Here is a 23,508-nt window from a genome sequence, read left to right as displayed (position 1 = left end):
GATGTGCCCTTGCTATTTATTTTGTTCCAAAACCAATTTGCAATAGTAGTTTGGGGATCTTCTGACATTTCATTGACATTTCTTCAGGACTTTTTGTAGCATGATTATTATTGTCAGTAGGCCCTCTCACATGTTAATCCCTACACCACATTTAATTGTGTGCATTCCAGATGGGGCACAGTTTTTGCTGTGAATTCTTAACATGCATCCAACCTAGCACCTTCACTGGCCTGTTTCAGTTGGACCTGCTCCCTAGGCAGATCTCTTAAGGGGTCTGGAAAATCCTATGCACAGCTTGCAACAGATAGAATTGACTGTTCCTGACAAGTCTACCATTTTTACTGTTCTCCATCTGCCTACCAAGACTGCCTCATTCTTCTGAAGTACTGAAGACCACTTAAAGTGTGTCTAAAGCTTGATGCCAACTTCCTAGCTCTGCTTGCCAATTCAAAAAAAATCTGTTGCAAAATACATGTCAATACATTTATTCCCAGACTAAGGCAACCATGTTACCTACATGCTGGGGCAATCCTAAATGCACTCGAGAGACTGGTGCTGATAACAGAAACTTCAGATTGGCTTTTGCAGCAGGCATCACTTGTAGCATGAGATATTTAAAACCTTTTCCCCCTGAACAAACAGGCCTGTCTCAGCAGTCTGGGCACGCTTCCCAGCTTGCTGGCCGGATGGGACAGCGGCCGACACTCAGCCATGGGTGGCTCAGGTATGAAATTCATTAAATTGGAAATCAAGGGCAGGAAGGTCTCGACACAAGCAATCCAGGTATGAATATCTGTTCTTGTACCTTGAGTTCCCTTGTTGGCTTTTGCCCTCCTAAGAATAAAATTGTTTGGGAAACACTGTCTGCAGATTTTAGGCTTTTCTTCTCCATTGGTAGAACCTGAAACTAGTCGAGCTGTTAAACTGTTTGCAGTTTCTGAGCTTAGTTGTGGTGCCAGCTTTGTATAGATAAATATAGAACCTGTGGCATTTTCAAAAGCCATTTGGAATAGCTCTTCAATTTAAGCACTTTAAGCAGAGATTAAACACATTATTTGGGTTTTCTGCCGAAACAAAAAAAATCACTTGAAAAATTGGCAGAAGTACGAGTTTCTTCAAGTGACAAAGTTCTCTTCCCCAAACTGAGTCTGGCAATTGGCAGCTCTTTACAAAGACAATTTTTTTTTCTCTCTCCCTTCCCCTACTCCTTGATTTCAAAATAACCTTCAAGGCAAAAAGAGCAGTCCACAGCACCATAAAAGAAGAAAAAGAAACTGATTAAAACGTTGCTTGAACAGAATGCTTTGCACTTTAACAAACTTCCATCAGATAAAATGCTACCACATTCCTGCAGAAGAAATCACCATATTACAGGAAACTGGACACACACATTCCTCAAGGAATTTCCTATTCAAAGTCCTACTGAAGAAACTAAACAGCAATACAAATGAAGAGCTTTATTGAAATCACTTGGAATATGCTATGAAATTTAATATCATATAATATAAGTGCAAAATCCCCTATATTAACAGGATGTGACACATGTGAAGAGAGGACATTAATATACATATAAATAGAAAAGCTAAAATATGTTTGACAGTGATATATTAAATGGCTACATAAATGTGACCATAGTTAGGAGCATATGTAATTTTGTTCCCCTCTAGCAGTATTTTCTAAAGCATTATACATAGTAAATTGCCTTTAATTCTAATCCCTGCTTTCTTATATGTAATAAGAGATGTGAGAAATATTGTAGGCACAGGCAAAACCAATGCAACAGATGTAAAACAGAGGCAGAAGCCAGGCACTTATTTGTTCTTGGCTGCCAGAGGTTTACGGCTGATCTTCTTTGACTTGTCATTGTTCTTCTTTGGAGGTTCAGGGTTTGCCTGCATGTGTCTGCCATAAAGACTGTAAGGAAAGGAGAAAAAAAAATTGTGATACAACCATTAAACACAGACTTTTACTCTGCAGCACATTAAACAAAGCATCTAGTTACTAGGGAAAAAAAAGGTCTTTATTTTGTCTCAACACACTGAATTTTCTATTAGCTCTCAAGCTGCAGTCATTAACATTTGGGGTTTTGTGACTTTTCAGGGGAGTAACATCAGGGAAGAGCAGGCTTTTGGAGCAGTGAAGGAGCAATCAGTTTTGCCTTCAGAAACTAGCAACCTTTATTCTGCAGTTATGGGATTAAAGCTCAGAAGGCTGCAAGGATGTGTATTCAAGTAGACAATGACAAAAATTGGGTTGAACTGGAGAGATAGAGTGCCTGCTTAGAGCAAAGTGAGCATCATCCCTAACCAGAAAACCCAGGGGCTTGATAATGTGACAGAGAGCAATGGTGTCACAGCTGCCTTTGCTGCTCACACATGATTGATAGCACTGGGACAGATACCAACACATCAATGCCACATTAGTAAGTACCACTGATTAAATGTTGACAAAGTATCCTACAATTAAGATGGCTAGCATTCACTGCGAAGCTAAATGGACTACATGGCTGAAAGGATCTTGCTAAATATCACGCAGTAATTAATAGATAATTTATGAGTAATCCTGATTAGAATAAATTAAAAACCTAGCCAAAATAAACACAGCTCAAACTTAACTTCACTTATGGACATAAAGTGCTTTTTGAAGATGCACATTGTGGGTTTTGCTTGGGGTAATTTTCTTCATCGTGGCTGGTATGGGGCTGTGGTTTGGATTTGCATTGAAAACAGTGTTGACAATGCAGGGATATTTAAGTTATTGCTGAGCAGGGCTTGCACAGAACCAAGGCCTTTTCTGCTCCTCAGCCCACCAGTGAGGGGGCTAGGAGTGCACAAGTTGTTGGGAAGAGACGCAGCCAGGACAGGTGACCCCAACTGATGCAAGGCATATCCCAGCCCATACCACATCCTGCTCACCATAAAAAGCTGGGAGAAGAAGGAAGGGGGGATGTTCAGAGTGATCATGTTTGTTCTCCCAAGTCACAGTTACATATGATCTTGGAGGTCTTTTCCAACCTTTGTGATTCTATGACTCTATTCTATTATTATTCTAATTCTATGTCGGAATACGAAAAGTTACCACCTAATTTGAGCTTTATGTTGCTGTATCTGGAAGATACTTCAACCTTGGCATTCCTGGACTGTGGAATGGGATTAAAGCTTCTTGTGGGGTGAAGAGGCAGCGCTTGCTTTCACCTTCTCAGCAGTTGAAGTTTTACATCATACTGCTGAGCAGGCTGCTGTCAAGGTGTACTGTAGCCAAACAGCCTTGCTCAAGGAAAATACAACTGTAAACTATGACATTACTTCACCTTACTGAAATTTTATGTGTGCCATCACCTACTGTCAACAAGGGATCAGGTGGCATTTCCTGATGAAAGCAGAGAGCCCTGACCCTCTGCAATAACTACACGCTTCATATTAGCTACAATACACATATTTTTATTTTATTTCTGAAGAGACAGAGCTCCAGCAGCACAAGGCTGTATTTTATCCAAGTATGTGTATTAATCAAATATACATCCTAAATAACTCCTGTTTTGGAAGGTGTTAAGTGAGTTGAGTGAGGGAGTCCATGGAAGGAGATGGTTCAGTATTATGAAAATCTATCACAGCAGAAGAGCACAGAAGTAAAATTCAAGGAGGTTGTGCCATCAGAAACTGACCCAGGATAGAAGAAGTCAGGGAACAAGCAGCATCCTGCTCTGAATGATATGCAGTGCAGCATTTGAACCACTTTCAGCAGTAGTTTTGTAACTCTCACAAGATAGCACTAGTTAGGAAAATACAAAATTAACCTTCAAGCTGGTTTTCAGCTTTTTTAAAGTCCCTATGTGGGACTTAAGGCACTGATTAACAGAGAATCCAGTGATTCACTGTATCTGAGCATAAAAATCTTTTGTGGATAGGATCAGAAGTCCCCTATCACTGTCCTGTGTTCCACATCCTGCTGCCCCACAGCTCCTTTGCCCTGTTAGTGCCAACCCAAAGAGGACTGAGACAGCTTAAGTGGCTGTCAAGTGTTACATACCCTCCTTTTGCTCAACTTGGTTTAGGCTCCCCCTTTTTGCTTTGGAAACTTTTCCTAAGTTTCCCTCTCAGGCGCTCCTTCTGGCATTCATTCTACCTCTCATTTCCTCCTTTCTCAGAGCAAATGCTCAAGCACGTGGACTGTTAGACCTCAGAAGAAAAAGGGTGTGGTGGGAATTCTACTGACTACACAGATGGTTTCCAAATGCAGGAAATCTGAATACTGACAATTTTGAATGAACTTCAGAGTTCTGGTAAAGTCTGCTTGGGTAATGCCTTTTGACTACAAAAAGAGGTCCAGAAGCCACAGCATGTATTAAGCAGTAAAAATACCAACTGACCCGAGATATTTTTGATATTTTTTTGATATCTGCTCCTTACAATATTCAGTGCTATTGATGCCCCAGCAACTCCCGTTGTCCCATGCAAATACTACATAGGTAGTAATAGATGTACATGAGTTGAAGGCATCTACAGCACTTTGACATTCTTTTAACCTATTTTCACGTCCAACCACTTCTATCAGCATGAGCACCTGAGTTTCATCCAGCAAAGTAATTACTGGGTTTGAAATAAGAAAATCAAATCAGTTTCCTTGGCAAAATGAGAGGAGTTTCAATGCACATGGCTATCCCAACTGAAGATAAGTGCTTTACAATCTTTCATGGAGTCTGCTAGTCAAAAAGCAAGGATCAGATATATTTAGATGGTACAAGCCTTCACACACGGGGTCTCTCTCTCCTGTCTACACAGATCAGATATGAGGAGACATATGGTCTCACAACAATATTTAAATACAATAATGACTGTAATAATGCCTCTGGGACAGAATTTGCCTTCTGTTACGCTAGGGAAAAGAGAATTCAAAATTCGCAATTAACTCCTGGTACAACAACAAACACCAGTTTTATAACTCCCAGGGGAAAAAAAAGCTTCAGGAAAAAAAAAAAGGAAAATAAAAACACTAATGGAGCTTATCTGCACAGAGAAGCAATTATCTGACTTTCACAAGAACCTATAGCCCTTTAGTTTTAAAAGATGTGAAGTTTGCATAAAGTCTTTAATAATTTCAGTACTTACTAGAAAGACCCAGAAACAGCTGTAGCCAAGCCGTACAAACTAGGTACATGCTCTTGTCTGCATGAGTGCAGAGTCACATGTGTTAGGCAGAGACACTTGCACATCATCCTGGGCAGCAGAGGTCAGCTGAAGACATGCCCACAGACAGTTCTGCTGCTCAGCTGACGGATGGTGATGTGCAAGAGGATGGCACCTTGACACAGCTGTTTGCATGACCAGACCCTTAGCCAAGGCAGATTGTCTCCATAAACACACAAAAGAATTTTGACACAGATTGTGGCTATGGTTTCAAGGCAGATTTGTGAGATAAGTGCTGATAACACATTCATGGCAGTGCCTTCCCACTAGATATTTTGAAACTTCATCTGTTCACAGCGCTGGTACAGCTCTGAGCAGAACACTACACACAGCTTCAAGGCTAAAACCTCTGCTGAAGGACAAAATCTGGAGTGCAAACAAATATTTGTGATGTTTGCAGTTTGCTAACAGTCAGAAGCTGGTTACTATAACCACAGCTCACAATCTGCAGAACCTTTGTAGACTGAGCAGCTACAGTATAGTAGGCAGACTTCTCATTACATAAAAATTAAAGGGGAGATTACATACAAGACTGAAAGTGCAGAAAGCTCTCAGACAGAGACTCTAAGAAGCTTTCTCTCCTTGTATATATTTTTAAAAGTATCTTTCATTAAAAAAATGTTTCTTTGTATGCAGATGTAAACATGAAGAAAATCTTCCTGAATTCTGCACCTGCCCCACTGGAAGTAACAAATGACAGCAGCATGGCTGCTGCAGCAGCAAAACGAACATCAAGTGAGAAAGATGCTCATTAAACTTCATCATTCTGTCTACTTTAATGATGCTTTTACTTAATAAAAATTCCCTAAAGTAGTTGCAAGGATATTAGGCAAGGTCTCTGGTTATGTATCAGGGGTCTAAGCTGTCACTAGCAAGCATGCAGTTCAGGAGAGGCATTCCCAAGAGGCGAGAGTGGATACAGCTTTCTTGTAATAAATTCAGAGAGAATCAATAACCTCAGCTTCCCACATTACTTAAGCATTTAGGAAAGTAGGTGATCCTTCTAAATTAAACCACAAATTGCTAAATGTTGCAATTTACAGCATAAGATCAGGCATGGAACCTTGTAACTTGAAAGCATATAGTCTTGCTACTAAAATCTCTGAACTTAAAAACAGAACCATAGTTAAAATTCTTAAATTCATAAAGGTCAGAAGAGTCACTTTGAAAAACAAATTCAGCACAACTACCTCAATTTTTCTCTCTTGTACAACAAAATGCTCACTAGCCAAGGGCTAAAGAACTTGTGTAAGCTAGGGAACTATTGCAAAGTGTTTGATGCACACATTGATTTTTTTGAGTTTAAGCATTTTGAAGGAGGATTTCAAGACTGAGCCATGAGAAATACACTGGTATTTCACTTTATGTCTGTAACAGATCTACAGGGTGAGTATGCAGTGTAAAGAGGACAACACTGCTAAATATGATCCTGGAGAGATGCTCCCTCCAGCCATGTACTGTAATCAGGGAAACAAAGGTGAAATATTCCAGCTCTGCTTGATTTTTCAAAAGGTGAAGTTCAGAGTCAGGCAGATATTTAGTGCTCAGACCAAGCCTCAAAGTGGGTATTTACAGGGACCTCAACAGAACAGTCCTAAGCCCCAGCTGATTAAGCAGGAGAAGGGAAAGGCTGAATCAGTGGTGGTATCACTACAAATCCAAAGCTGAAAGAAGTGCTTGCATGACTGATACATGCTGGCTACCCTGCACTAGTCACAGTGCAAGTGCATTTAGAGCTTTTGCCACACCAGTTTTTGCACAGCTAATTTGTTGCTCTGGTGTCCCCTCTGAGTGACTGGGACTGATCTTTTCTATGTGGGAGCTGCTAACATGTCATCCCCTCAAACCACATATTCTCTCTCCCAGGAAAGGGACAGATAATGGGATTTAACTGGTCAGTAATGTACCAGTGAGAGAAAAATTGCTATGCAAGTATCATATTATATTGGTAGTTCACCAATAATGTTTTTAGTTTTTGTGATGTAACTCAGAAGATCTCAGTGAAGAGGAACACTGCATGGGAGAGTGAAACCAGTACCTGTTTTCCTTACACCCAAATAGCAAACTGCAGCTTTAGGATTCTTAATAAGGCAAACCAGACACGAGTAATTCATTTTATTCAGCTAATTTTTTTTCCCTTTGTTTTCAAGTGCTCTGAGAGCAGATGGCAGCAATGCCAGCAATGTCCATCATCTGAAGCTCTTGCAAGTTTCTTCAGAGCCTCTCAGTTCTGGCCTGTCCCTGTCTGTGCAGCTCTGTCCTGCTCCACGATGGAGGCAGCACTGGCTGCATGGAGGGGGCAGGTGCTGGCAGTGCCACGTGCTGCCAGAGCCTCTGGGCCACTGAACCTCAGCTCTCAATGTGCTGTCAAACTGCTCCGCTATTTTTAGGTCTGGGTGCCTTCCTCTATAGCCCACTGCCACTCTGGGATGCTTAATGCTTCAGACAGCCCCAAATCCATACACACCGGAGCCCAGCCCTGAGATACTCCCAAGTGTAACAACCAGTGTTATATTTCTGTTCCTTCCACCTCCCTCAATTATCTTCCATAACCCAAAGTACCTGCAGACTTTGCCTGTCACTATTCTTCCTAATTCCCCTTAAGTCCTGCATTTCACCTTTTAAAGAGACTTTCTGCAACACCAGAAATCCCTAATATCCTCAAATGCTTTATTTTTGGTCTTCACCCCACAGGCACTCGTTAGGGGAACTGATTATCTCTTCCCATCTTGGATTATCTCCTTCTTTTTCTTAGCTAGTTTCATTTTTTGGAGCACAGATTAGGTAAGAAGAAGAGGATTCAGCACAGGTGGAGAGCTAAGGATTTAAGCCCAGTCTCCCAGTCAGTGGAGATCTGGCTAATGAAGCCAGTGGAGTAAAGAGCTTTCTGGGTGATCAAGTACAAGTGTCTGCAGGGAGATTCTTAGCTGCACTGCTCTGTTAAAGATTTTCACCAGCTACAGAGGACAGTGGGTAGCTAGCTGACACACAGACACTCATCTTTAGCTATTTTAAAATGCTAGATGGAGTCCACCCAACCACTCCCTCTGTGTTCCCACTCTGCACTCTCACAAGCTGTTAGCTATCTTACATTAGAGACTCTGCTGAGTCACGCAGTCCAAAGTTGACTTACTCAGAATTCCTGCCTAAAAACACTCCAAATCTCAACAAGCAAAAAAAAGTACTCTGCCAAAACTTTCTGGAGCTCACTGTTTCAGCATCTGCGTAGAATGTTCACCCTCCAAAATAAATCCCACGTGTCTCTTACTGGCTACTTCACCATTCAGTTTTCCACAGGGCTCCCTTCTGCTGGACCCCTCTACCCCAGTCTATTTGCTGCTCTGAATACCTGAAGAAAAGAAAGGCTCAACCTCTACATGCCACATTTCCCACCCTCTATCCCTACAGGTTACTGTCAGAGACAGACCCTGACCAGAGGAACATCTGGCCTCAGCTAAGAGATCCCAGACCTGATGTGTCAGTGAGGGGAGATTTGAGCTGAGGTAACTATGATTCACAAACACTTGCTCTACTACTGGGCTGGCAACAGATGCATAATTTTAATTCTGCCAGACACATTTGCTCTTAAAATGGTTAATTGAATCCTTGCTTCTTTGAACTCACCATCTTGCATGTTATGGGGAACTAATGTCTTCTTTTCCCATAAAGGAATTCCAAGTAGGTGTTAGGTATTTCTTTAATTAATACACAGTAATAAAAGAAAGCCTTCTCCTTATATTCTCTGAGGCTAGCAGCCTTTTGAAGCAAGTACTCTAAATGTGAGGCTTGTTAGGGAAGCACAGCTGGAAGCTCATAGAAGCCTAGCGAAAGAAAAAAGATTTCTTTTAAAGAAAATGTAGAGGCCAAGATTTGCAAAGCTGGCTAATGACTTTGCATACCCAACCTGAAAGATCTTACAAGAAGCATGGCTTTTGGCAGACACAATTTTGAAAGCACAAGGAACACTAACATCTCGTTTCTGAAAGACCTCTCCCCATACCCAGGGACCCCAGCACTGAAAATCTTCAGCCATGCTACAAATCCAGAGAGACACACAAGGGGGGCCCCTATGGAACTGTCACAAAGACAGAAAGGACAGGGCATGCTCATTCTTATTTCTTTCAAAACAGAGACAAACAGGAATTAAGATTTCATCTAGGGAATCTATTACGCTGATAAAACACCCCCCAACTAGGCCAGTATAATGAAACAGCAGCCTGAGAGCACGAGGGAGAGAACAATTCGCTTCTGCATGTGGACAGTCCTACCAGAATATTTCAATTATGCATGATTTCTCCCCTGGGACTCAGATCTTCAAGCACATTCAGGAGGCCTGATCTCACTTCTCATGCTCCATTTTGAATGGAGCAATGAGTTCAGCCCACATGTGCAGACCAGTCCCTGAATTCATGCCAGGCATGAAAAAACAGCATAGGCCAGAAACTGAAGTTCTTAAGGGTAAGAACTGCCATGGACTGCAGTGGAATATTTTCCTACTTGTTTCCATAGATGAAATAGTGTTTTCTTACTTAGGACCAGAAAAAACAATTTCATGCCAGATGCAGGCATCAGTTTAAACTCTGAGGGCTGAGGTATCTACTAGAACAAATGGCATCCTACATCTAATTCATCAGAAGCAAACAGGAGCCACAGAAACTGCAGGGGCCTGCTCAGCTTCTTTGGCAGATGCCAGCACAGGTAGCTGCAGATAAAAATGCACCACTAAGAAGGAAAAAGACAACTCAAGTGAGAAAGAAGTGTGTTCAGTTTACTAAAGTGATCTGTATCAGCCCAACACTTATCTTCATGTATTCGTAATTTGTGAGCATGAGTTAGATAAATCAATAGCTGCTCTATTTCCCCAAACCACGTTGCTGGGACAACATTCAAGGCAATTTGCCTGATCTCAAACTAACCCTGGAGTTAGGCAGCAAACACAGTACAGAAAACATACTGACATGCAGCACAGACATCCTCCTGGAGACAGCTGAGCACAGTATTCTTCATTCTTATGTTATTTTAATGTTGTTGTCTGCGTGGAGTCCTTTGGGCTTCAGTAAAACAGTGCTCACTTTCCTTTCTGAATGCTACACTGCTGCTCAGATAAATGCCCTTACATAATCTTTATTATTGATTTATTACATGCATTTTGCTGTGTACCTGATTAACATTTAAAAAAAAGGAAAACAGAGGGCAAAAAATAGCTAAGTGCAAGCTAAGGAACTTTCTTTAAGTTATTATATGTCCAGCAGGTATGTATTTCTTTTCCAGTAACTAGACAAGGTGTACCAATAAAATGTATAGAAGGGACCCTGGGGAAATACTGATACGGAGAGTCTCTTTTTCTTTTTTTTAAGCAAAATTGAAGTGTCTGAGTTAATCTGAGCCTGCTCTGCTGCACACTGAGGATGGCCAGTTTCACTGGCAGTAGCATGGAGAACATTCAGGAGACTGCAATTCCCACACACAGGGTTTAATCAGCTGCCCTGCTCTGCTGGGCTGGCTCACACACCTCTCCCAGGGTGTCTGCCTCTGCCATCCCAACTGCCTGCAGGGCCAGCTCTCCAACAGATCCTTAAAATAAGCATAAGGATTGAACAGTGACAAGGGACACAGTGACAAGGTGGGGAACTCAACCAAACTAACCCGTCTGAATCACCTCCTCTGAGACCCTCAAAGGGGAAGGAGGAAGTCCCAGTCCTGTCACACATTCCATCTGTGTGACCCAACACAAGACACTCCGGCAGGTTCTGTGAGCTCTGCGGACCACTGTGTGAAGGGAGCACAGGATTTACTGTGGGATGCTCAGACAGAGTTTTGGGACTGAACAAGAGTATCTAAGGATTATATAGGACTTAGAGGTTCTTATGAGGACAGAGCAAGAGTGGAAGTCAGTGACCAAGGATGACAGAAGAGAACAAGTGCAGGGAAAAAGAGACAGGATGAGGCAGGGAATAAATGAGGTCAACAGTGTGCAAGCAGGAGGAGGTCAGAACACTTGACTGGCAGAACTCTGTGCCAAATCACCTTGACTTTGTCCTCCCCAAATCCTGTTTCTAGCTGTTTTCTGCGTGAGTGTGCCCTCTGTTCTGGCAGCATGCATACATGTCGTCACATCAGCATGTTCAAGTTCAAGACAGATCAGCTGGTCAATAGCATGGACTGATTCCCATATACTGGAGTGACCAAGGGACACCAGGATCAGCCTCCAGAAAGACTCAGGGGATGTAGGCTGATGAGACTGGGTCTGGGGGCTTGATATTTGAAACATCGAGACTGGGGAGCCAGGTATCAGAGGGATCCCTGACACAGGGTCTTCCCAGAGCATTGCAGGGAAAGGTATTGAGGAATACAGTCTGGCTGTTTGTCTTCTCTGTGTTTATGTGTCCATCTGTCCCCCCATTATGCTAATCTCCCAATGGCTGGCCATGTGTATAAACGTGTCCTGAGACTGTGGGCTGCCTTGCTACTGACAGGACAGGAGAACAGGGAATGGAGCAGTTACTCACTGCCATCAGTGAAGGACTTTACTTGGTTCCTCCAGGACACTGGATTTAGCTGCGTAAACCACTACCAGGAAGAAGGTGAAGAATAGAGGAAACTCACTTCACTTTATGGCAACACTGCAATGAAAATGTCACTTTTTGACACAAAGTATCACCTACAAAGTGCTACATCTCAGACACTGCAATTTCACTTGGCCATATGAATTGGCTTTGTTTAACTCATAATGGATACACTTTGCAGAAAAGCTGTTCTTGGACTGTTTTTGAACACACTTTAACAGGTCAGTGCAGGTCTTTCCAGTTCCCAAACACAGCCCTTTCACCTACTCCCTGCCCAACGTGGCACAAACATGCCAATTATGTCAATCTTACAGACACCTGCTAAGTTGTGCTCTGAGAAACCAACATACGTGCAAAGGAAAAAGGTGATTCAAAGCCAATTTCAAAATCATTGCCATCATATATGCTAAAATGCTGAAATATTGAGAGCCAAAAACTGAGTAGTTCTATATGGAAACAAAACATATCAATATAATGGTTTTCCAGTTATATAACTTTACTGTGGAAGACCAAAGATGGTCACTAAGAAACCACATAATAAAATTATACAGACTATTCACCTAATTTTCCAGCCAGTTTTGAACAAAGCATCACAACCTTAATAATTGGCAAACAATCACTGGGTTTTAAGCAAATCTTTGGTGATTTTCCATGGCTTTTACTGTGCCAACAAAGCTGTTCCAGAATCTTTCCAGGAGGGACCTATGCTATGTGGCAGCCAATAATCTTTATGGCAACACTGCAATGAAAATGTCGCTTACTGTAATGAGCAGAGATCATAAGTTAAGCCCCCAGCTACCTTTCCATTATTTTTCATTAGAGTTTTCCTGGCTTTGCTATGCTTCAAAGTACTCAGGGAATTACTCCAAATGAGGCTTACTAGTCAGCTCTTCATTACTCAGACCACACTGAAACTGAGCAATCAGCAAACTGAACCAGCTCCTGAGTAACACAAGACAGTAACATTTGCTTGAATGTTTACCATTTCTTTTTTAGTTTGTCCTCTTTCTTAAAGCTCTGTTCTGTAAAACAAACTTGCCCACAGTTGGAGGCGGTTCTAAAACAACAGGAAAATCACATAGTATTTTTCCATGCCATTAACACCTTGAGCAAAGGGTTGGGCTTCCCTTCATCAACCAGAAACAAACTGTGATATAGTCATGTCTTCTTGACAGTAGTGTTTTTCCAAGACTTGTGTTCCATAGTGCTAGATGAAGTGGGTGAGATAAGAAGTCTCACCCACTATGTGAATCTTCACCCTTTGAAGAATCCCTAATTTATGGCAGATTTTACACTGGCTGCCTTCCCTCTCACAAAGCAAGAAGCTGACCAACCTGCTGGAAAAAAGCGGTACCACTGACATCAGTTAAGTTCTGATGTCATCCAATCCACACGACTTCCCAAGTTACTTTCACTGTCTTCCAGGGCCCACAGTGTGAAAAACATAAAGCCTTTTGAAAGACTTTCTTCTCCCCCGGTGTCTGTCAAGATGAAATGGCAATACAGCATCAGCCTGATTTTGATTTCGAAAAAATCAATACAAGTTTTGCTTCTGATTTCATTGGGTTCAAGGTTTGGCCTCTAAGGTCAATTATCCATGCAAGCTTAAAAGGCAAACTGCAGTTGCAGTGTGGCTCACAAACCCCAAACTATGTACAACAAGCTATGAACAACATCTAGGCTGGCTATGAACAGTGGAGTGAAAATTATGCTTTCTCATGAAGTGCTAGCAATAGCTAAGGCCAATGAGTCACACTGTGACTTTTTAATGCACACACTGACCAAAATAGTTTCTTTAGCAAGGAAAGTGGGATTATGCATACTGATCTGGTTTTGCTCAACATCCTTTTGCTGTAGGTAGGCAGCACTTATCCTAAATTGCTGGTGCTTACAAATGCTCATGAGTTAAAGGAAAAAACATGGAACTTTACTGCAAAGGACAAGAACTAGTTTATTCATCAGATATTTGCAAAAGGCACCCACAGGAACCTTCAAGCATGACGTAAAATAAACCAGTAATTCCACCTCCTTCTGGGAAAGAGGAAAAGGAACAGGCAGTTGAAAACACTTGCACTGAATCAGTCTAAGTAAGTGCCACAGCAACAACAAAGGCACAAAAAGTGCAACAACAGGGAGCCCAACACAATGCTGCAGTCTTGGTGGACAAATTGCACCTCACCTACTTTGCACCTTCTTTGAAACATGTTGGAGAATACATTGCAGGGAGGGCAAACATGGTCCTTGGTTCTTTCTTTCTGCTTTCTCAACCAACAGTTTTCCAAATCCCAGCCTATGCACACAAGGAAGCCAACAGGCATCCCCTTACTTGTGGAAGATATTAGATTGGATATTAGAAGAAATTTCTTCACTTGAATGGTGGTCAAGCATTGGAACTGACTGCCCAGGGAAATGGTGGAATCACCACCTCTGGAAGTGTTCAAAATACATGTAGATGTGGTGCTTAGAGGCATGCTTTAGTGGTAGACTAGGACTGCTGTGCTCATGGTTGGCTCAATGATCTCAAAGGTCTTTTTCAACCTTTGTGATTCTGTGATTCTAATCCCAGCATTCAGCTTGTGGTATGGAGCAGATTTATGAGAAATGCAGGAGTGGGAAAAGCAAAGTGACAAAAGATTTGTCAACAGCTCTCTGTCACTGAGAATGCACTTCATTAGCCTGTCAATTGCAGTGTCTAGGAGATACATTTATTGACAACTTACTGTCAATTGATCCAACATCTATATAAAGCTCTTCTTATGCAATGAGTTAGCTGACTCAGATGATGATGAGATCTATAGAGAATTAATAGCCCTAAACTGCTCTAATTTCTAAACAAAATGCAACCAAAAGTGATAAAATCCACCAACATCTCAGCAGCTAGACAGTATTCACTGCTTACAGCACATCTTAGAATGAGATTCCCTTGATACACTCCATAGCTGGGGTAAAAGTATGGTGTGGGTATAAAGTAGAAGTCCTTATGCAAACACTGTTTTTTATTTCTATGGCCATATGTACTTGTGGGATTACTTTTGAAATACAGAGACTCTGCATTTTCTACTCCCTCAGTTTAGCATGGAAGCACCCAGAGATGCTGTATGGCAACCAAGTGCTCTGTGCAGCTGCATGCCTCAGCCTCTCACCAGGGCAAGGTATTGCTGCAAATGGCTAATTGATCCTGCAGTGGCTTTAACAACTGGCAGTCACTTCACACCACTGGCAGCATTCCTGCACTCCCATCCTTTGCCTGCTTGGCTTTGTACTACCTGTTTTATCACTTCATGATAAGGCAGTGTCAAAGACAGCAGGCATAACCTATTCTGGCATCTCCATCTGGCTTTATATATCAGACTTGTGCTGCTTGGGTGAATTAGTTTCAGATCCCTGTTGGCAGATCAAAAGCAGCAATAATAACCACAAATCAATCCCTCTTTAAGGCCTAAAACATCTTCTCCCTCATAGCATGCCTCATTTCTTCACCACTCCAGAGCCATTATAAATACCAACTTTGCCTAGACACAACAGTTGTATGCAGATACCCAGGCCCTGGAGAATTTGGCACTGTGTTTTCACCTGCTTTTTTCCTGGTCTATTGAGACAATCAAAATGAGCAGCATCAATAGAGAAGTGCTCATGTAGATTAAACATTTGAGTCCCTAAAAGTCAGAAAGCTGCTTGGGGCCAAAGGGAGAGCACACACAGAGGATGGCTGGCTTCCCTTAGTCTCATCTCAGGTAATGTATTTTCCAGCACTCATCAGAGCTGTGTTTCCACTGAAGCACCCAGCTACCTTCAGCTCACTGCTCAGTGCTCCAAGGTGACAAACAGATGTTTTTGGATATAGAAAAGATGCATCCTCAGTTGAAAAACTGCACAGTGGACTGGCTGCTTTCTAATGGTGTTTCCAGACAGCTTCCCTCTTGATTAGCACATGCTCTAGAAAACAGGACTCACAAAAGAGATACATGAGTTTCAAGATCCATACTGTTGCTCCCATAGAGAGGTAACACCTGGATCCTTTCACCATGACTGTGCTTGTATTCTTGAGATTGCTCTTAATTTCCTCATGTTCACCTCTTAGGATTTATCTAAAGGCAGTGGAAGTTAAAAAAATGACTCCAAGACTAGGTAGCAGCTCTCTGCTTGGCTATGTATCACTACCAAAATGAGACTTACTACAGAAGTAGCTTTAGTTTGCTTCCTCTCCGTAACACCTTCACAGGGACAAGGCTGAATTTACCATGATGTAGCTAGGCAGTTCCCTGGATCTCAAATCACCCAGAGATACTGTGCTCCCAAAAAAATATAAATCTGTGCCTTGGATTTTACATGAAAAATGCACTTGTGCCGTAAAAGATATACCTGCATAAGCAGTGAAGACAAAACCTCTCCCTCTTACCCTTCTTTAAATCTTTCTGTCTTGTAACTTACAGTTTGAACTACATCTCTGAAAAGACTCCAACATCAGCTAGATCAGCAATAGTTCAATATTCCTACATTCTACTTAAAACAAAACTCGGATTTAAATAGCAAAAATGAGAGCTGCTTAAAGATCTCCTGAAATTCTTAAGAAAAAATTAATCAAAGATAAACATACACAAGTAATCTGGTCCCAACACTGCATTTGTACAGCTTGCAACAGCCAGAAAGACCTAATATTTCAGAATTACCACATAAGGGCTTGAAAAATATTTTCTCCTAAAATTCTTTTGAATACTAATGTAAAGTACTTTGATCCTGATTTTTTTCAGTATTTATTAAGTTCTACTCAACTGACTGTTTACTTCTTATAATTTTTTACTATAACCATAAAACTAGAACACTGTCTTGACATATGGAAAATGTGGATGGTACATATTGCTCATAGCTGCACATAATTTCAAGAACTGTAACTACTATTTCTAGATATTTTTTAAACCATGACAAAGATGCATGCTCTTGAAGAAAAATGGTGAGCCTATAAAAAGCTGCATGTGTTTGAGTCAATCAAGTAAAGAGAGAATCATCATCTTCTCACAGTACAATTCTTCTCCATGCTAGTGGAAGCAGAAAGTCAGAAGGATTAACTGAAGACCAAGAAAAAAAGACTATCCTCTTTTTCCCTCTCCCACTACTGAGCTCAGAAAAACGTTCAAAAAAGAAAAAAAATGACACTGGCAGCTTCTAGGACAGTTTAATAAACCTTAGGGAAGGCCTTAGTGTTGAATTTGCCTTCCCAGTAGAACCTAAAGCACTGCTACTAAAGCAATACAATAAAGTTTATGAACTTGTCTTTACTGCTGCATAATTTATCTTTGAGAAATGATTCTGTGGTGAACAACTGCTCTCTATGAATCTCTTTGGGCTTCAATGGACTGCAGGCTTTATCACAGCAAGTAAACTGGATCAAGATTGAACTCCAAACCAAAAGATACACAACATATTTTTGGATTAATGAAAAACACTTAATTCAAAAGTTAAATATTAGTACACTCAAGTATTTTTTTATGCTTCATGTCACCTTCTGAACTACAAGTCCTTTTGACATATTTTACACTGAATCTTAAAAGAAACAAATTCCAGAACCACTCATATTTCTTTCCGTTCAAGAAAATTTCCATGTTCTGTTTTATTAGTTTCCTAAAAAAACCCCAACCAAAGCAGAGCTAAAGTCACAAATACAAAACCACACTGCAAATTCAAAATAAACATAACTAAACTTCAGTAACCAAAGACAAAAGCATACAAACTTCACTTCTTTTCCTAGTCGAATGCGCATGGTACCATTTGTTCAGACCACTTCCCAGCACTGTAGTTATCCTGCTCTAGAAAATGTTTCTGTTTTGGGGTACATGCTTTCTGCCAGGTCAGCAAGTTAATGTGTCTATGCAGCTCTTAGATTACCAGATTTAACATGGTGAAGCCATGGGAAATCCTAGGCAGAGGAAAAAAGGAAAAGGGAAGAAAACAGATCAACCAATTTTTAAACTGCAAACTCCCCTCACAAGTCAGATGGTGGGAACTGTAAGTTGTAACTCACAGTGGGATGTGCATATATGCTGTGGAGAAAACTTCATTGTCACTCAAAGCCCACAAGCCTGTGCAATGCTGACATAAAGAGTGGTGAGGAATGAGAACAAAGGGACAGACACACAAAATAATGGGCAACCTGATTTCCTGCCAAAGACTTATAAGACAAGTCTGCAGAAAAAGCTTTTTAAGAAAACTGATTTAATCCAGAAAAAAAACTGTGCTTAAAGACTGTTGACCTATTTGTACAGTAGGGTAGTTTTCATCCCTGGGTATTATGATTCCTGGTCAAGTGGCATTTCTCCATACTTTTGTCTATTACAAGATAATTTCAGGATGCTAGGTTATTTGATAAATTCCAACATTTCATGGAATGTTCTAGGCAATGGAAAACATTATATTAACTTTGATGAAAGCAAGAAAATGAAAGGGAAAAGGTATATTTAGGCACAAGATTTGTGGCCTCTTGCAGTGGTTAGCACATGCAGCTGTTTCAGCCATCCAGGTCTGGGACTAATGGCCTATAGACCAAAGAGCCATGGAATGGTTACCACCTTCTTTGCCAAGGTTAATGAGTCTGACAAAGATGAACCCCCATTTCTTCCCTTTCCCTAAACGACTTGCAGTACAGTTTAGGAACGCTAACACCCAGAAAAAAATTGCCTCAGGGAGAGGAAAAACAACCAAGCCAGGGGAAAGATGGAAGAGAGGAAGGAAGAGTTATGAGGTCAAAAGAAGGATAAGAGACACACAAAGCTTCAGGTATGGAAAGCAACTGGCCCTGGCAAAAGAAGACGAAACTGATATATTGCAGGAAACATGCAGGCAACTCTCATTTCAGTGAAGAAAGGGAGCATGGAAGGAATGAAGGAATAGAAGAGCATGCAGACCATCTGAATTCATGAAGCCTTTATGGTACAGGGGGCTCTTGACTGATGCAAGGAGCATACCCCTCCCCAGATGCTGTTCTCCTTATTCTATGATTTTCAGTAGCATTACTTCAAGAACAAGCACAGTCAGCATGAGCACACTGCAGCAGACCATTTCCCGTTTAAACATACATGGTGCGTGGCACTTCTTCACATCCATCTCTCAGTCACATTAGCTCCATTAATGAAAAAATAAATGTTGCAAAAGGGAAGTATTAACACAGCCAATGCCAAGGACATTAATTTTAAAAATGCTATTTACTTTGTATCAGAGCAGTCATATATCTTGATCAGTTCTTAGTCTTGTCCAGATTCTGATTCCATACTGTAGAGACAAACTCCGTCCTGACTCTCCTTCCTGTACATGATTAATTTACTTGACATCTTTAGTACTGTACCCACTTGATGGGCTTCATACATTTAGTAGAAGACAGTAACTTGTATTAAAGCAAGAATGAGTTTTTTAGTGCAAATCCTGGATAGTGACTTACTGTAAAGTATAGTCCCAATACAGCTAAAACTATCTGCTTGAAGAGAGAAGACACACAGCTCCACACCCAACAGTCAGCCCAAACAGCTTTAGGAGAAATGTGCAGCTCCATGAAGAGTGGGTGGCTCCTCAGTCTTGAGGGGATCAATGCTAGGTCCAGCCAGCTGCCTATGAGTACACTCAATATCTGTCTTTGAAGATCCAAGAGCTCAGGACCCTAGTGAAGACAACTGTGCAGGTAGCACACCTTCCTGAATCTGTTCCACTAACACAAACCAACCACAACATCAACTCCACATTTTCTCAACAGAAAAAACTACAGAGAGCACAATATGACTGCCAATGCACAAGGAAAAGGTCAGTCTAATTTTTTTTTTATTTGCCAAGAGAATTAGGCAGTCAGAGCAGGAGAACCTATGTAGCCTCTGGGATGTGTGGGTGGTGATCTCAAACCACTAAGGATTTGGCAATTATCTCCAAAGCAGTCACTGTTGGGAGCAAACCAAATATTTCAATATTTTCAGGAATGGGAGAGGAACCAGAAGCAATTACTCTGTCAGGAAACATACATATAGATAACTTGGAAATAACCTGCATATGTGAAGGCAAGTTGAGTTTATTTCCACCACGTCCTCACATGTCCAAGTCGTGACTTCCGTTGTTCTTAGCAGATGCCAGGTGACCTCAATGCTCTCCTGCTCTGATACCACATTAGTGCCCAGCTCCCCAGCAGGGCTCTTTGGCAGACATCACATGCTAAGTTAGCATTACTAAAGCCCCAGCTGATATTCTCTTCAAAACTCCTCTGTTCCCCCTTTCTTGGTCTCTATGGCAACACCCAGCATCCTGCAAACAGCACGAGCCAGCTCGGGGCTCACTCTGCACTCATTCATCTCAGATGTTTGAAGAATCTCCTCTTTTCCCTGTACAGTGTGTCTAAAAACAGAGTTTTACTACCTGCTGATGTCCCCACATCTCTGACACTGTTCCACTGCTCTGTGTCACAAACCATCACAGCTGCCCCAAATGAGGTCTTACTCCAGACTCAGTAAAAGAGCCAAAATCAAACCCAAACATGTTGTCTATCACTGGAGCCAGAGTGTGGACATTCCCTTGAAAATCCTGGTTGTTGTGAGAGCTTTGCCTTTTGAAAGCTATCCCTGCTAAGTAAAGGCATTGAAGATCACCTGTAGATAGCCAAAAAAACCCCAGGGAGGCAAGGACAAAAGAGCAGGACTTTACTTTGACCTGCATTTTTTCCAGGTTATATGTGATTATTCCTCACTTTACACTCATTCTGTACTTAGTTTAATTCTGGCTTCAGAGAATCAAGAAGGTTTCATTTAACTTGATTCTGTTCTTCTTTTACTATACTCTTAAGATGTTATTTCAGTAGCAGCAACTTTCAATCAGATATTCTCAGAGCCTTTCTGAACATTTTTTTCTAATTTGGAAAATATTTTTAGGAAGAGGGGGATGTATCTATGGTGTACTTTTTATTCCTGCCAGAACAATGAAGAACAGGCCAGGAGTTCACAGCTTTAAGATAAAATAATCAACAGAGAAAATAAAAACATTTTGAAGAAAGAAAGAAACTTCCTTAAAGGAATTATATTCTTTTTGCAAAAATTAGTTTAATGGTACTTCTGTTTATGTGTATGGGGGAAAAAACACACATGCTACAATGGGAGAACTGTAACTTCTCCCAGAGCATGGAAGAAAACATTTTCTTTCAGAAGGAAAAAGTAATTTTTGTTGAGACAGTATATAATTTTCCACACACAAATGTGCTCATCCAAATCCAACCTACATGTCTCCGTACCTTATGCTCAAATTTTCCCTCACTGCGTTCAATACATTAAGTGCTACCTAACTCCCACCTCCTGAATTCAGCAAAAACCCCTCTTTTTTCTTTAAAAAGAACCCCTTTGAAATAGAATGTATTCTTGTTGTTATGGCCTACAACTTAGAGGCTGAAAACAGCCATTAGTTAACAACCTACCTATTACCCTGTGAAGTGTTAACAAGCATGCACCCCTGCTGTAAAGAAACTGCCCAAAGAAAAGAGCAGGGTAAAGTCCCTGGTCCACTCTGATCTGAAGAGACAAAACGTTCCAGGGCTTTATCACTCAAAAAGCCTTGCTCTTTTATCCTCCTGCTCTACCTAACCTTTGTTAGCCAGCAAATAAAAGGATGGGCCACAGAACAGCCATGGGATTTGCATCCCTGCAAAGAGTCATGAATCCTGAACAGTGCCTAAATCCTGGGAGCTCCTCTGGAGCCACCTCACCACCCCAGGGACAGGACGATGCTTGAGATTATGCACCACCATTGTATTTACACTGAAGGCTGCACACCCTTATACACTTGAGTTACCAAGTCACAACATTTGCTGGTTATTGGATTAAAACAGGGGAAGGGATGTTCTGAAACCTACACTATTCTAGAAGCAAGAGGAAGAGATGATTCAAAATGGCTTGGAATAATTTTAAAGCCTCTTAGTTCGAGTTATGATCCCAAAATCGTATGATTTAAGTAATTCAAAGCAGTAACTGAGTTTAGCAATTTAGTGGTACTAAAGGAAATGCAGCTGATCCTGAGTAAACATGGTGAACCAAAATCACAAAAAGGAAAACCAGAGTCCTAAGAAAAGGACAACACAAGTTGGTTGTGCTTTTCACATTTGTCTGTCATACCTCTCTCCCAGCTACTGATTGGTGATGGGAGGAAAGGCAGAAAATATTGTCTTATAGCCTATCCTTTGATTATTTGTGTCTTTGATTTCTGCTTTTACAAAATGCTCAAGGTTTCTGCTATTTCACTTCCTCCTATCTCTTCCCTTTGCCTAATCAGCTGATCTTTCTCATAGATCTTCCCTGTTCAGGATTTTGGTTCTTCCCATTTCTTTTCTGTTTCCAGCTCGTCAGCCTGCATCTTCTTTCTGGTCTTCCTCCTGCACCACTTTTATGCTTTCTTCTTTCCTTTTCCTTCCTTGTTTCTCATCCTTTTATCACTTCTTATTTTATATAGGATACTCATCTTTCCATCTGTGCTCCCTTTTTGCCTCTCTGGTGGTTGGATCTGAAGAGGAGTGACTGTTTTGAGACATTAAGTAGGAAAATGAAGGTCCCTTCTTAATATTTTTCACAGCAGATGGGCACACACTGCACAGAGGGAATCTGCTAAAATGTGTTTTAAGATATTTTCCTGGATCCCATATAATCATTCAAAAATATTTTAAAAGTACTTAAAAAGGATTTCCTATGAAACATTTCTTATAAATCTTTATGGGAACTGCAGTAAGTTCCATTTTTTTCTTTAAAAAGCAGGCATGAAATGAAAGTTATTACTGACATCTGTCATATTTTAAATTCCTTTATAAAATTTAGTAATGGCAGCATAAAACAGATGTAGCATAAAACACTGTGAAACAATCTCCCTAACAGAGCATCCTTTAAGGAAAGCAACTTCATCATTGACAGTCATTTAGTAACACAGGAGGCAGCTTCCCAGGAGATATTTGCTGCTGTTATATTAGAGGTAATTAAACTATAAGGTGATTTATTTCTTTGCAGCCACGTAATTGAACTTTCTAAAGCCATTAATGATACCTTATGAAAGTATCAGCAGATGTGGAACATGATTATCCCCAGCAAAACTGCGTTTACAACACACAGGGCCACAAAAATTCTACAAAATGCCATTTATTGGCAAAACATGAATATATTAACCCATAAAGGACAGTGCACTGAGGGTAGAAATGCTGTCACTAAATGCAGATCTCTCCACTCTTCCCCCAGCTCTCTCTCTTTCCTGTGATTGACAGTGATTTTCAGAGAGTAGGCATTATCTCCAGGCAAGAAAATCTAAGTGCATAAAAGATAGTTTTATATTAGTTCTATTGCAGCACTACTGATTACTAAAGGAAGCTCCAGACAACAAAATATATATATTTAAAAATAATGCATATTTAAGGGTGAAAAAACCCCTATGTGTAAAAATAGGAGTATCAATGCCTCACATATTTTCCCCACCATATTAACTAATCCAGCAGAAAAATCCTCGATATGTTATTTGCTGATTGACGAGCACAGAGAACTGAGACCTGAGCAGAGAATTTTATTGCGGGAGACATTTTCATCTGCAGCCAAATCACCAGGGAAACACTTTGTCAAACAGCTTCACTCTGCAGGGACACTTTCTGACAATATTGGCAACTTAAGAATTTGTTCTGGTTTTTCCAAGAGCATCTACCTGTCCATGTTGAGAAATATTTACAGCAGCACTGCAATTCATGCAGATGACCAGCTTAAAACACGGGAACAAGT

The 23,508-nt window shown here is 40.9% G+C and overlaps 1 protein-coding gene across 1 annotated transcript in view; it reads right to left on the bottom strand.

Moving 5' to 3' along the window:
• Positions 1-1,442: 1,442 nt before the first annotated feature.
• Positions 1,443-23,508, bottom strand: part of RSU1 (Ras suppressor protein 1) — a 102,121-nt gene continuing 80,055 nt past the window's right edge. The window contains exon 9 of the mRNA XM_071428911.1: positions 1,443-1,914. Coding sequence (XP_071285012.1) covers positions 1,812-1,914 — 103 coding nt within the window. The 3' untranslated portion in view covers positions 1,443-1,811. The remainder of the gene's footprint in view (positions 1,915-23,508) is intronic.

This window comes from Agelaius tricolor, unplaced genomic scaffold, assembly GCF_023055355.1.
Source record: "Agelaius tricolor isolate 1412-34295 unplaced genomic scaffold, bAgeTri1.0.p SCAF_6, whole genome shotgun sequence".
In the NCBI taxonomy this organism is placed as follows: domain Eukaryota; kingdom Metazoa; phylum Chordata; class Aves; order Passeriformes; family Icteridae; genus Agelaius; species Agelaius tricolor.
Note: the sequence above shows the minus strand (reverse complement) of the source record. Positions and strands in the feature narration are given on the sequence as shown.